We start from the raw sequence: 12,224 nt of genomic DNA, 5'->3' as shown, positions 1-12,224 counted from the left end.
AAATAAAATAAAAATATTACTGATTTGGTTCTCAAAAAAAAAAAAAAGAACTGCCCAGCTTAATTTTGCTCCAGATCCTTCACTGCTTTGTTGCCTTTCACTGGACAAGATTTAGGGCCTCAATATCTTTCTTATAGTGAGGGGTCCAAAACAGAAAGCTGATAAACAGACCGGTACTGTGATCAATAGAACTTGAGGAAGAAATTCATCTTTATGAGGAGCTCCTCTTTGCACAGCACCAGGAACTAAGACAGGTGTTTGATTATTTCCTGCTATGAGGCAAAGATGGATCAGCAGATACAGCTGGAATCTATCTCTCTCCTCCCCACTTTATTCCCCACCTTCAGTTCTTTTTGGAAAGGAAATGCTGCAAATCTGGACTTATTTGGGAAATCACCGTGCACACAATGAAGTGAGAAAGCACCGTGCACATGAACAAGGCCAGATCCTGGATCAAGCTTTCAGTGGAAGGGAAATGCCTGAAAGGATTGAGCAAAGTCCTGGCGAAAAATACCTGGGGTTCCTGTTGGTGGGAAGCTGAACATGAGCCAGCAGTGTGCTCTCACAGCACAGAAAGTTAACCATATCCTGGGCTGCATCAAAAGAAGCACGGCCAGCAGGGCAAAGGAGGCGATCCTGCCCCTCTACTCTGTGCTGATGAGGCCTCATCTGGAGTACTGCATCCAGATGCAGAGTCCTCAGTACAGGAGAGACATGGATCTGTTGGAGCATGGACAGGTCACTGATACTGAACTGAAGGGAAAGACATAGAATCATAGAATCACCGAGTCACAGAGTCAAGAACTACACTGCTGACTGGACAAGCTTGTGAGAGCTTCTGACACCCACAGATCTGATCCACATCCCTTCACTACAGAGTCACCCTCAGTCTCACAGTGGTTGATCCTCAGCTTCAGGAAATCTCTCCCTCCTTCCACAGGTCTACTTTTCTTTATAGACAGAAACATCTGAAGTCAAGATGTCATTGCTCTCGTTACCCCTGAAGGCAGGAAATTACTTCTTGTGATGGTGCATATGGTAAAACGTCATTTCTCTCATTCAGTACTTGGCATTTACTTTACCTTTCTGTGGCTTTATATACTGCTATGGCCAATATTTAATGAAGTCTGGCACAGAGGCAGACCAATTTTCTTTCTGCTTCTATCATTTATAATTCAATCACTTCTTACATTTTGCATGTAGGAAAATGGAGAAGTCACAAAAAAACTGAGTTTGTTTTGTTTGATTTCTCAACTCCAAGGAATCTCTACAATATTTCTTTGTTTCCAGTGCTCTCATCCCCAAAGGCTCTCTATCTCCAACCACTCCAATGTTAATTTTATTAGACTATGCTGTACATAGGATTACTCTCTTATAATCCATTTGCTACTTGTTTATCTCATGTATGATTAGTGTTTCTCTCCTGATTCTTATCTAACACTTACTAAGTATAAGGGTAATCTGGGTATTGGGGTGAATGACTACCCTCAGATTCCCCAAGGGATTAGAATACCATGATTGCTTCATGATACAAATAGAGAAATGAGACCTGCAGGGTTCTTTGCCATTTTGCCAGCAAATTTGATTCCAGATAGATCAAGAGGCTTATGATGTGTTTGCTGCATATGTGACCAGGATGAGAATAGAACCAGTATTTCCTGGGGCTAAGTCCTGCTGCCGCCTGCATTTAACAGGCAATGGGACTGCCCAGCATGTGCAAGGCAGCACCTCTGTCACACCACCAGAATGTTTAAGGCTGTCGGGATTGTTGTTAGCATCCCATTAACACTGAGGCTAGAGATACCCTTAGGACTGACATTACTATTAGCATTACTTTGATGGTGCCCTATCTGGGTCATTTCCAGGGGATGTCTGGAGTAAGGCACAGTGTCAGGAGAAAAAGAACAGACTCTGTTACTTTATAAACGTGATAATAGAGAGAGTTCATTGGAAAAAATACAACTCTTAAATAATGCAAAGCATGCTTCTGATTGGATGCAGGCATCACCTGGGCTCCGATTAATATTACTTTTAAGGTAAAGATTATTGTTACCTTAATGATTGTTTTTTGGATTATGATCAGGGTTAAGGCTCCTTTTGCTACAAACTTGTAGCATCATTTTTGTTGTTACATTTGGAGTTAGAGACGATTTTAGAATCAGGGTAAGGGTTAGGATTAGAGTTACATTGCGGGTTAATGCTGTTGTCTTTACAGCTCCTGTGAGGGTTGGGGTCTGGGTCAGGTGTATAAAAAATGAAATGAAAAAAGAATTAAAAATATATTGAAAGCTTCAGATTTCCTTAATCTTTGTGGGAATCATATAATGTGCAACTCAAATCTACCTCTTTGTGCAGTGACTGCCTGTAAATTTGCTAGAGCCTGATATAATATGGCCTTGTGCCATAGTCCTCCAGATTGTTGCTAGGATTCCTTTCCATATATTGAAATTGAATTGACCTAATATATAGGTCAGTTACCAACCTCTTGTTTTTAGGTCTGCCTTGTACTTTTCTGCGGACAGAGCAGGGCAATGTTTCCAACAGTCAGTACATTCATTCTGTGCTGTGCTGGGCTCTACCCACCCTGCGTATTTATCTTGTGCTTGTCTCAATTCTACCCATGTCAGAATGCCCCCAGTCTGAACTTAACTCTGTTCAGCAACTTTCTTGGTGGAAAAACTACTTATACAGCTGTTTTACAAGAGGGTTATACATTCAGTTAGGGCCTACACTGTGTACTGAAAATACTGGAAACTTCCACTGCAAAAACACAATCTACCTCTCCCATCTGTGCAGCCTTGCAGACCCAGAGCACGCCAGGTTATTTCTGCTTTCATAGCATTTGCATGCTGTAGGGTGAGCAAAAGGTTCTGCTGCTTGATTCTTCTGCAAGAGCTGCCTACCGGCAAATGGTTGCAGGGATGGAGGATGTGACAGAAAGCATTTGTCTCCACAAGAGCAGAGTTACATTCAGTGCAGAGTGTGAGAGTCAGGTTGGTGTGGAAAAGCACTGACACGCTGGGGATGATGCAGTGCTCACATGTCTAACACTCACAGACATGACTGTCAGAAGGATGGTGCTGTGTTGTGCTTCTACCTTTGGCAGCCCCTGGAGAAATGCTGTGGCACACAGAACACCTTTGTATTGCACTGACTGCTGCCATGCAGCATGGATTTAACACACCAAATCCAGAGGAGCATGACTGCATCTAACTGCCCTGAGAAAAACTCCTGTAGCTGAAGAGATGAGGAGGCAGCTGCTCATCTGCAGAACAAGCAGCACTGCCAGACATTGGGCCAGGTGAGCACCTCCTGCTGCAGCGTGATGATGACAGGGCTGGAAATGATCTGCAAAGCCAGCTTCAAAGTGGGAGACATGAGTCAACATGGCAGGAGGACAGAGGTGTTAGGGAGCAGCCAAGGCATCAAAGAGTATCAAAAGGCTTTGAAAGGTATCACAGAGTGACAGCCAGGAAGACTGGGATTATCATGAGCAGCAACCTGGATGCTAGAGATTATTTGCTCCCATACAAAATGGTAGAGATCTTGCTGCTGACATCCCAAAGCCATGCAAAATGGGAACCCAGAGCTCTGCCTGCACGAACCCCACAGCCATAGCATTGCAAGCTGAGCTGCCTTGCTGTTTGTTGCATTCATCCCAATCCCTGTGAATGAAGACTCGGAATGCAGCCAAGGCGATGATTGAGCATGAGAGTGACTTTATTCAATAAAAGACAGGAGGGCTTGAGAGGTCAAGGGTGAAGATGGGACTCCTCTTGTCAAGATGAGAGTGGCTCAGAGCTGGTGCTGCTGCCTGGTGCCTGGGACTGGCAGCCTGACTCTAAGTCCCCATCTAAGATGCTCAGCTTCACCTCACTGATGCTGCCCTGCTCCTGCATGGTGGTGCTGCTGTTGGGGCACTCGGGCTGTGCTTGGGATGGGCAGCACTGCAAAGGCGCTGGGTCACAATCCAGGCAGGTGACTGTGGTGTCTGGCAGGCTCAGGTCAGGAGCTTCAGCAGAGCCAGGAGATATGAGAGCATGAACGTGGATGAGCCCCTTGTGTCCATCACTGTTACCATGTGGAAGGCTGTCATCCGAATTGCAGCGATTTGTGCTTAATAAGAACGCTCCATTGATGGAAACACACAGCACATCACTACTTGGTTTGGATCTTTGGGGTTGACAAGGGCTCGAATCACCTAGGAAGGCATAGAAACACAAGGGTTAGTGTCAAACGTTTGCAAGTTGAATCATGAAAGAGGTTGTTGATATTTGGTTATAGAGTGGCGGCAGGAAGAAGCAAATAGGCTTCAAGCAACAGAGCCACTGTCTTGAAAGTGATCCTCATACAGGTCCAGCTCTTGTGTTGACAAGAGACTCGTTTGGGAAAGACAGGTGTCAACTGAAGATGTCAGGCACGGGCTTGAACGCCAGAAGCAGGTACAAGCCCACTGAAAGCATGAATTCTACCTGTGTTGCTGACAAGCAGTGTTTTGAAAGCTGGATTTGCACCCTTACCTGCCAGGACCAAGACTTCAGCTGAGAGCCCAAGGAAGTGAGAAGGAACAGAACTACGACAGCTGACTTAAACTGGCCAAAGGATATTCCATACTATATGACATATTGTGGAAAGAGTTTTGAAGGGGGTAAATAGTTCATGTAAATCTCTTCCACTACTAGGAGGCTAACTGGACACTGATTGGTAGGTGGTGAGCAATTGCTTTTGCATTCATCATAACTATTATCCTTTTTTCTATCTCAGTACATAATTCTATATCAACCTATGAGTTCTACTCTGTGTTGTTTTTACCCCCTTTAATTCTCTCCTGCAATCCACTGGAATGGAGTGGAGTACTGTAACTTTCTCCCCCAACAGAAAAACAAAAACACATTCATTATTATTTATGGAAGACTGACTGCAGTTCATGCTCACCGGTTTGAGGTCTCTGGGCATAACCCTGACTGTGAACAGAAGCAATTGCTGAAACAGTCTGTCAAAAAAAGACTGGAGCTTCCTATTCTGAAAGGCGGTCCTTAGAAACAATGTCATCATGCTGTAATAATGTCATAATAATGTAATGTAATGTAATGATGTAATAACTTTCTCCATTTTACAGCCAGAGAATACTGCCCTCTGAACAATGAGGAACAAGATTTGTGGTGCTCTGTTAAACTTTTTCCAGCTCTACAGCATCTTTCAAAAGGCAATGGGACCAGTAGGCTGCATTCCTATGTACCATCCCACCTGCCCCTGTGTTCTTGAGAACTCCACAACTCCAACAGAAGATATTATCATATTTAAATGCCTTTTGGCTTACCCATAAAGTAACTTTCTCCATGATTTTTAGTGCAACTTTTTCACCAGTAAGAAGATGCCGCCCGAGTTTTACCTTTGCAAAACCACCTATAATTCAAAACACAGATGCTTAAAGTCGAGTGTGAATTCTTCTCTAATATAATATTACAGGTAAAGCAGAGTACCTAGCATACACTGTGTGTAATGCTTCAATTAGAGGAAGAGGTAATCAGCACCATCAATTTCCAACTGGTTTCAAAAATCCAATTTCAAGTTTATCCAAATGAAACCTGACTTAGAGAACTGACAAGAGCTGTCAATCTATTCTCAGATTAATTCTAGGGTGGTGAGACAGACTGTTAGGCGTGCTGTTTCTGTACAAAGATGACACTTACCCGTTCCAACTATTTCATGTAATTCCTAGTACTTGAGAATTCCCTCGTAGTCACTGTCAGACATCCTGAATGTGCAAGAACTGAAGATCCTCCAAGCACATGCAATGAGGAAGTGCCAGCAGTGTTCACATCCTACTTAGGACATATTCTTAGAGGCAGAAGGGACACTCGTGGCAGATCCAGCAATGTTCATCTTCTCACCAACGTGCATCCCCCTCTCACCCAGCAACAACAAAACACAGTGCATGAAGCTGGCTTCACTTAGGTTAACAATATGGAACATCCCTCAGGGCTTTGTGCCACAGAGCAGTAGCAGGGCTGGACTACAGCTTTAGGAAGCAGTGGAAGCCTTTCCCTGTATGGTTACAGCATCCCTGCATGCACCCCACAGCCAGAGCGTTGCAAGCTGAGCTGCCTTGATGTTTCTTGCACTCATCCCAATCTCTGCGAATGAAGACTCGGAATGCAGTCAAGGCGTTGATTGAGCACGAGCGTGCCTTTATTCAATAGGAGAAAGGAGGGAATGAATGGTCTGGGGTAAAGATGGAACTCATCCTCTGATGTTAAGGGGAGAGTGGCTCAGAGCTTGAGCTGCTGCCTGGTTCCTGGGACTGGAGGCCTGACTCCAAGTCCCCCTCCAAGAGTCTGGGCTGCTCCTCATTAACGCTGTCCTGGTCCTGCTTCGAGGTGTCGCTATTGGGGCAATCGGGCTGGGCTTGCTCTGGGCTGTCCCGGAAGGGCACCGGGCCACAGTCCAGGCTGGTGACGGTGGCATCTGGCAGGCTCAGGTCTGGAGCTTCAGGAGGGATGGGATGAATGAGGGCTGTAACAATGATCACATTCTTCTGTCCATCGCTGCTGTCACATAGAAGGCTTTCATCAGAACTGCAGCATCCTGTGCTTCCTAACAGTTCTATATTGATGGAAGCACAGGATGCGCCATCATCACTTGTTCTGTGTCTTCGAGGTGCAAAAGGGCTGGAGTCACCTAGGAAGAAGTAGATGCACAGCGGTTAGTGTTGAATGTTCACAGGATGAATCATGAAACAGGTTCTTGCCATTTAGCTATGTAGTGGTGGTGGGCAGAAGCAAATAGGCTTCTAGCAACAGTGTCACTGCCTTGAAAGTGACCCTCATGCAGGTCCAGCTCCTGTGTTGACAAGAGACTCATTTGGGAAAGACAGGGGTCAACTGAATATGTCAGACACAGGCTTGAACGCTAGGAGGAGGTACAAGCCCACTGAAAGCATGAATTATACCTGTGTTGCTGACAAGCAGTGTTTTTGCTTGTCATTTGTTTTTGTTGGATTTGCTTGCTTACCTGCCAGGAGCACGACTTCTGTTTCTGATGGCTCCCTGGCACTGCTCTGCAGTTGGTGTTCATCCACTGCTGATGGTCTGCGCAGGGAGAAGCAAGAACACCAACTGCATGCTGGTGACTCCATCCTTCCTCTGGGACACCTTGGTCTGCAGAGAGAAAACAGAGCATGCTGTCAGTCGTGGTGCAGGGTGAGGGAAGAGCTGCACCGAGCCCCTGCCAACAGTTCCCTATTCCTGGCACTGCCTGCTTTCTGCTGAAACACAGCTTAGAAACGCGCTCTGTTTCAAACAGCAGAGGACGCTTCCATTCCTACAGCTCAGCCCTCAAGTCCTGCTGGCTACATTCCTCTCAACCATGTCAAGCAAGATGCAGAGCATGTAAAGAAAGGCTACACAGCCGGACCGGACAGGAGCTGGCAGGCTCCTTTATATATAATGGACAAAAAATACACCAATAAGACGCACCCAACCAATGATGTTAGCGGCTGGAAAGGAAGTCCTCTTTACCTCTCAGATGGAAAATCAATGACCGTGTGGAATCTGCTTGGTACAGCTGCAGAGTCTTCCTCCACCTCAATGTCCCTGCTCTGTGTTAAAGTGGGAGAGCTGCTCTGGCCGCTTCGCTGGGCCTGAGCCTCCTGCACGGTGAGCAGCTTTACGGCAGGAGGAGACACACACACAGACATGGACCCGGCCAGAGAACTGTGCCCTGCAAGGGAAAACCACAGGTAAGACAGAGGATCAGAAAGCAGCAGCACAGCCATCCCAGTTCTGCGTATCTCTCAGACTTGCTTATTCGAGACACTGGAAAATGAGGAGCTCAAAATAACCGTGTGCTCAGAGGTATGCTCGTGGCAAAGGACACAGCCACAATTAAGAGCAGCTCACTATACTGAAACAGGCAAACAAAAACCCTAGAAAAACTAGGGGGCTGGGATTTCAGAAAGCTTTGCTGCCACAATTCAATCAAGCTTCAGCTGCTTGCAAAACATCTTAACAGCAGTGACAGTTATCTACATGTAAGGTTTGGCTTTAGACACACTACGGATCCAACAACAGAGGGCCATATTCTAATTTAAGCCCAGAAGCCTGTTGTCTCCTCGACAGCAAAAGCATTTTTAAAGGTTTTGGAGAAGGCCTGGATTGGATCAAGGTGTCAGATCAAGCTAATGGAGGAAGACGCTCACCCTCTCCCACAGCTGGTGTGGATTCGGAGCAGAAAAGGACATCTGCGTGGCTGATCATTAACTCGACCACAGCTGTCTGTGTCTGCAGCTCCATGCAGGCAGCTTCACTATTGGAGCAGGCGGACTGGCTCTGCTGGGATCTGAAGAAAAGGCAGATCTTACAAGTCATTTCCCCAAGATCATTTCCCCAAGTCTGAATTTCTGTAGCTAAAAACTGTCAAGCTGGGCTCTGGAGACTTCCGCAGTGGGCAAACAGCGATGCCACTGACGAATTTCTCCTGGATGATCAGGAATACAGCAGTCCCAGATAAACAAGTCAGTAGAAACTGCAATCTAGAAATTGTGCCCCTATGGTTGGGGGAGAGCAGAACTAAGCATCGTGTTGAAACAGAAAAAGAAGTTTACCTTAAGAGGTTTGGAGCCCACACAATAGCTAAGTTCTTAGCGTCCATGCTGGTGTCGGAGCACTTCCCTGCAAGAGACGCCAGGTGTCTCATAAGGTACGCCAGGGTCCTGGAAAACAAGAGAGGCAGATGTTCAGCACCAAAAAGCAAGCCGTGCTGCAGTGCACAAAACAAACATAACTTCATCCAGCTCAGCAGACCGAGTGCAGCACTGACCTGTAGTGAGGAGCGGGCAGCTGCTGGATGGCATCCTTCATTCTGAGCACCCGCTCCTCCTCTGCAGCACCAGCAGCGTCCTGGAAAAAGGCAGGAAGGGATTCAGACACCAGTCAGGCTGGAGAGCTGCCACAGGTTTGGGAACCATGGAGACAGCGCGCTGGTGGTCAGCACTGAGGCAGACTCGATGCCTTCCAAGAGGCATCAGGGGAACACAGCAGCACGCAGCCTGTGCCATCAAGGCCAAGCAGTGCAAGATCTGGGGGGCTTTACTGCCTGATTGCTCAGTGCAGCTCCTTGCAGTGGGCATTCGTCTCAAAGTCCAATTTGCTATTAACCCCATTCTACCAATAGTTGGGGAACAGTAAAAGAAAGGGAATTCTCACAAGTATGGTGAATAACTTAAATAAGCAACTCTTGGCACCACCACAAGTGCCATCAATGAGAGGCAGGATGTGGCAAAGACATGCCTCATGGGGCTAACAGAAAGGAGACCTCAGAGCTGGGGCACTGCTGCAACCACTAGCCAGGACGCCCAGGGAAGAGGTACGTATCTTTTCCAAAATATTGCCCTGTGCTTACCAAGAACTTCCCATACAGCTGCTCAGTCAGGAGAGGGTTCGGGAGCTCCCTGAAATACATCTTGCACAGGGAGCTCACACTGTTAATTTCTCGGATGCTAAGCTCGGGAAGCTGCTCTGAATCGAATTCATGGCTGTAGAGAAGGACACAGAATAGAGCAGAGGGCTTTGAGAAAGACGGAAACCAGTCCAAAGCCACACAAATAACAGTCAAGAAAAGCAAAGGGTTCCTCTGAACGCCCTCAGCATGACATGTGCCCGTACTGACAGCTGTGTCAGTTGCAGCACTCTTACCGTAGTCGCTGGATCCTGGACGCCACGCCGGAGAGGCGGTATATCCCCTGCACTACGCCATGCTCCTCAATGAATTCAGAGCAGCTCTGGAGTACCTGGGGGACTACAGAACAAGAGCCAGCAGTTAGCTCAGCTTCTTACTCAAGTCCTGGTTCAAGCCGTGCTATTCTCACATCCCATCTTCTAAGCCCAGCCAGTCTACGGCTTGCTTCCTCCTTAGAGGAGAAGGCTGGCAGAGACAGCTGTGAGGAAACTGCACAGAGATGTGTTCTTGGCTTTCCAGAAATGCCATGACCTATTAATAGCCTGGAGAAAGTAATTCTGGCAAAACCACAGACACTGCAAGTCCCATCACAGCTCCCTCTGGAATCTAAATACCAGGAGAGCTAGGAAAAGGATGCAGGATGCTCTCTGTGGCCAGAAGGCTTCCTGCATTTTCAGGCTGAAACACTTGCTAAATATGATCTCCCTTTCAACTTTATATGCCCAACGGAGGAAGATCTCGGGAATGGGCTGTTCCTTACCATCACGGCCAGAGCGCAGAAGGTGCTCCCCCAGGTCACACCCAAACACCCCTTCCTTCTTCAGTTCCGGCTCCGTCGCTCTCCTGGGGCGGGCCTTCACCAGGGAACGAAGGAAGGGGATGAGCTTGCCCCGTCTCCTTGGCACTGCGCAACAAAACAAAGAAACCAGTTCATTTCAGGCCTGGCTTGGTTGGATGAGGCTGAACATAATGCATTTGACAGGCCATGTAACAACGGGAAGAGCATTCCCAACATAGACATGCAAGAACAGATTTTCCCTATCCCTGAAGGTGCCCAAGGAGCTTAATGCAGTTTTCTTGCTAAGCTTGCTGAACTTGGGCATTAACGAACCCCCTTAAAGCCACATTCTGACCCCATTTTACTAACCCGCATTATCAAACGTAACATATGTACCTGGCTTTGGCAAGGAATTGACCAGGGACTCGGGAACTTTTCCACTGATGAGTTCCACGCACTCACCAGGGAAAGATCCAACCTGTAATAAGAACAAAAAGGCAGGTGAGCATTAGCCCAAGCCCAGGGTCAAAGGGAAGGTCCTCTGACACCGACACAGGGCAACCGTTTGCGTCCAGCAGCCATTCTGTGCAGGCAGAGCAGCTCCAACCTGAGATTCCTGACTCTACTCAAATTTTGCTCTCTAGTCGGAAACGTGTGCCTACCTCAAAGCCACGCTTGCCTCTCCAAAAGGGGCTCAGCTCCTTTGGTGGCATGTCAACAATGCACACCAGATCTCCGACCTGCAAGAGATTGAAACGTCAATCCCACATTCAGCAAATCTGGTAGGAAAACACATCTCAAACGACTGCCTTCTTCTATGCATGACAACAAGGAACGCCTCTAACTGCTTACCTCAAGGGAGAGCTCACCCGGCCCCTGGGCGACGTAGGACTTAATAACATGGGCTGCCGCAATCGCTGGAACGTTAATCAATGACACAGCACGCTCCAGTTGCGGCTTCCGCATGTTATCAGCCTGCAAAACAGAGCACAGGCCGTGGTCAGGAGATGAGGACAAACCAGGAGGATTTCAAGGTGAGGAGCACATCTGCAGAGAAAGCTGCAGCAAATGTGCTCCGTCCTTATCAGGAGCACTTCAGAAGGAGCTGCATGTCTCATCACAGTTATTTCTCTTCCTGGTGTGCATTGCCAGGCCATGCAAAGATGCATCTCTCTCTACCCAGACTAATCAGCAATGGCACTGGCGCAGACAGCTGGCCAGGCCCTTTTTGGCCCATTCTTTCCTGCAGGAGAGTACATCTGCAGCTCCTTCTAATGGCTCAACACAGGGAACAAAGACCAGCCAGAGCTTCATACTGTACCTCCGTCGCCGCCACCTCGGGCTCACGGCTGATCCCACTGCACGTGACACCCATCACAGCAAGTGTGAAGAGCTGGAACAGAGCAGAAACACACTTCTGTTTTCTCTATTCACACAGCACAGTATGGACAGACTTCTTCAGAGCTACCCGCGCATACCCTGTGGCAAAACCATGCAGGGGGACAAAATATGGCACATACCTGGCAGTGAGATCCCCTCAAGCTATCTTCACACACGACGGTGTGAAGAAAAAGGCACTAAAGGCACTAACTAAAGGCACTAACTAACTAATGGCACTAACTAACTAATGGCACTAACTAACTAATGAACGGCACTAAGTAACTAACGGCACTAACTAACTAAAGGCACTAACTAAGTAACGGCACTAACTAACTAACAGCACTAACTAACGGCACTAAAGGCACAAGAACCACAACGCAACCAACCACTCCGACCACTAGCTCACCCACAAAGGAACACAGAACGCACCGCTCCTCCCCTCATTCCAGACGCTTATGACATCACCAACGGCCAACAGCCTGGTCCACCATGACCCCCCACAAGGCGGGGAGCCAAGACCACGTGGTCACATCTGATTCCAACACGGCACCACAACATTCCAGGACTCAGTGTGGGCTTGGAATTCTATCCTGGTGTGGCAGCGCAA

General features: G+C 47.5%; 3 protein-coding genes across 3 annotated transcripts in view; 1 reads left to right on the top strand and 2 right to left on the bottom strand.

Annotated features, from left to right (window-relative positions):
* LOC107307464 (rho GTPase-activating protein 32-like) overlaps positions 1-12,224 on the top strand; it is a 173,932-nt gene that overhangs the window by 113,578 nt on the left and 48,130 nt on the right. The window lies entirely within an intron of this gene.
* On the bottom strand, positions 6,171-9,166 carry LOC146753381 (rho GTPase-activating protein 32-like). Its single transcript, XM_085530469.1, has 6 exons — positions 8,821-9,166; positions 8,606-8,713; positions 8,201-8,340; positions 7,521-7,722; positions 7,015-7,160; positions 6,171-6,681 (listed from the first exon to the last, which is right to left on the bottom strand). The coding sequence occupies exons 1-6, from the start codon at positions 8,859-8,861 to the stop codon at positions 6,257-6,259; spliced, it is 1,062 nt and encodes a 353-aa protein (XP_085386595.1). The 5' UTR covers positions 8,862-9,166; the 3' UTR covers positions 6,171-6,256.
* LOC146753380 (rho GTPase-activating protein 32-like) lies at positions 9,343-11,203 on the bottom strand. Its single transcript, XM_085529234.1, has 6 exons — positions 11,090-11,203; positions 10,900-10,977; positions 10,634-10,715; positions 10,220-10,363; positions 9,696-9,798; positions 9,343-9,535 (listed from the first exon to the last, which is right to left on the bottom strand). Exons 1-6 carry the CDS (start codon positions 11,201-11,203, stop codon positions 9,343-9,345), a joined length of 714 nt encoding a protein of 237 aa, XP_085385360.1.

The sequence above is a fragment of the Coturnix japonica genome, chromosome Z, assembly GCF_054131305.1.
Source record: "Coturnix japonica strain WE chromosome Z, WE-NBRP24, whole genome shotgun sequence".
NCBI lineage: Eukaryota > Metazoa > Chordata > Aves > Galliformes > Phasianidae > Coturnix > Coturnix japonica.
This window is presented reverse-complemented; position numbering and strand designations above follow the sequence as displayed.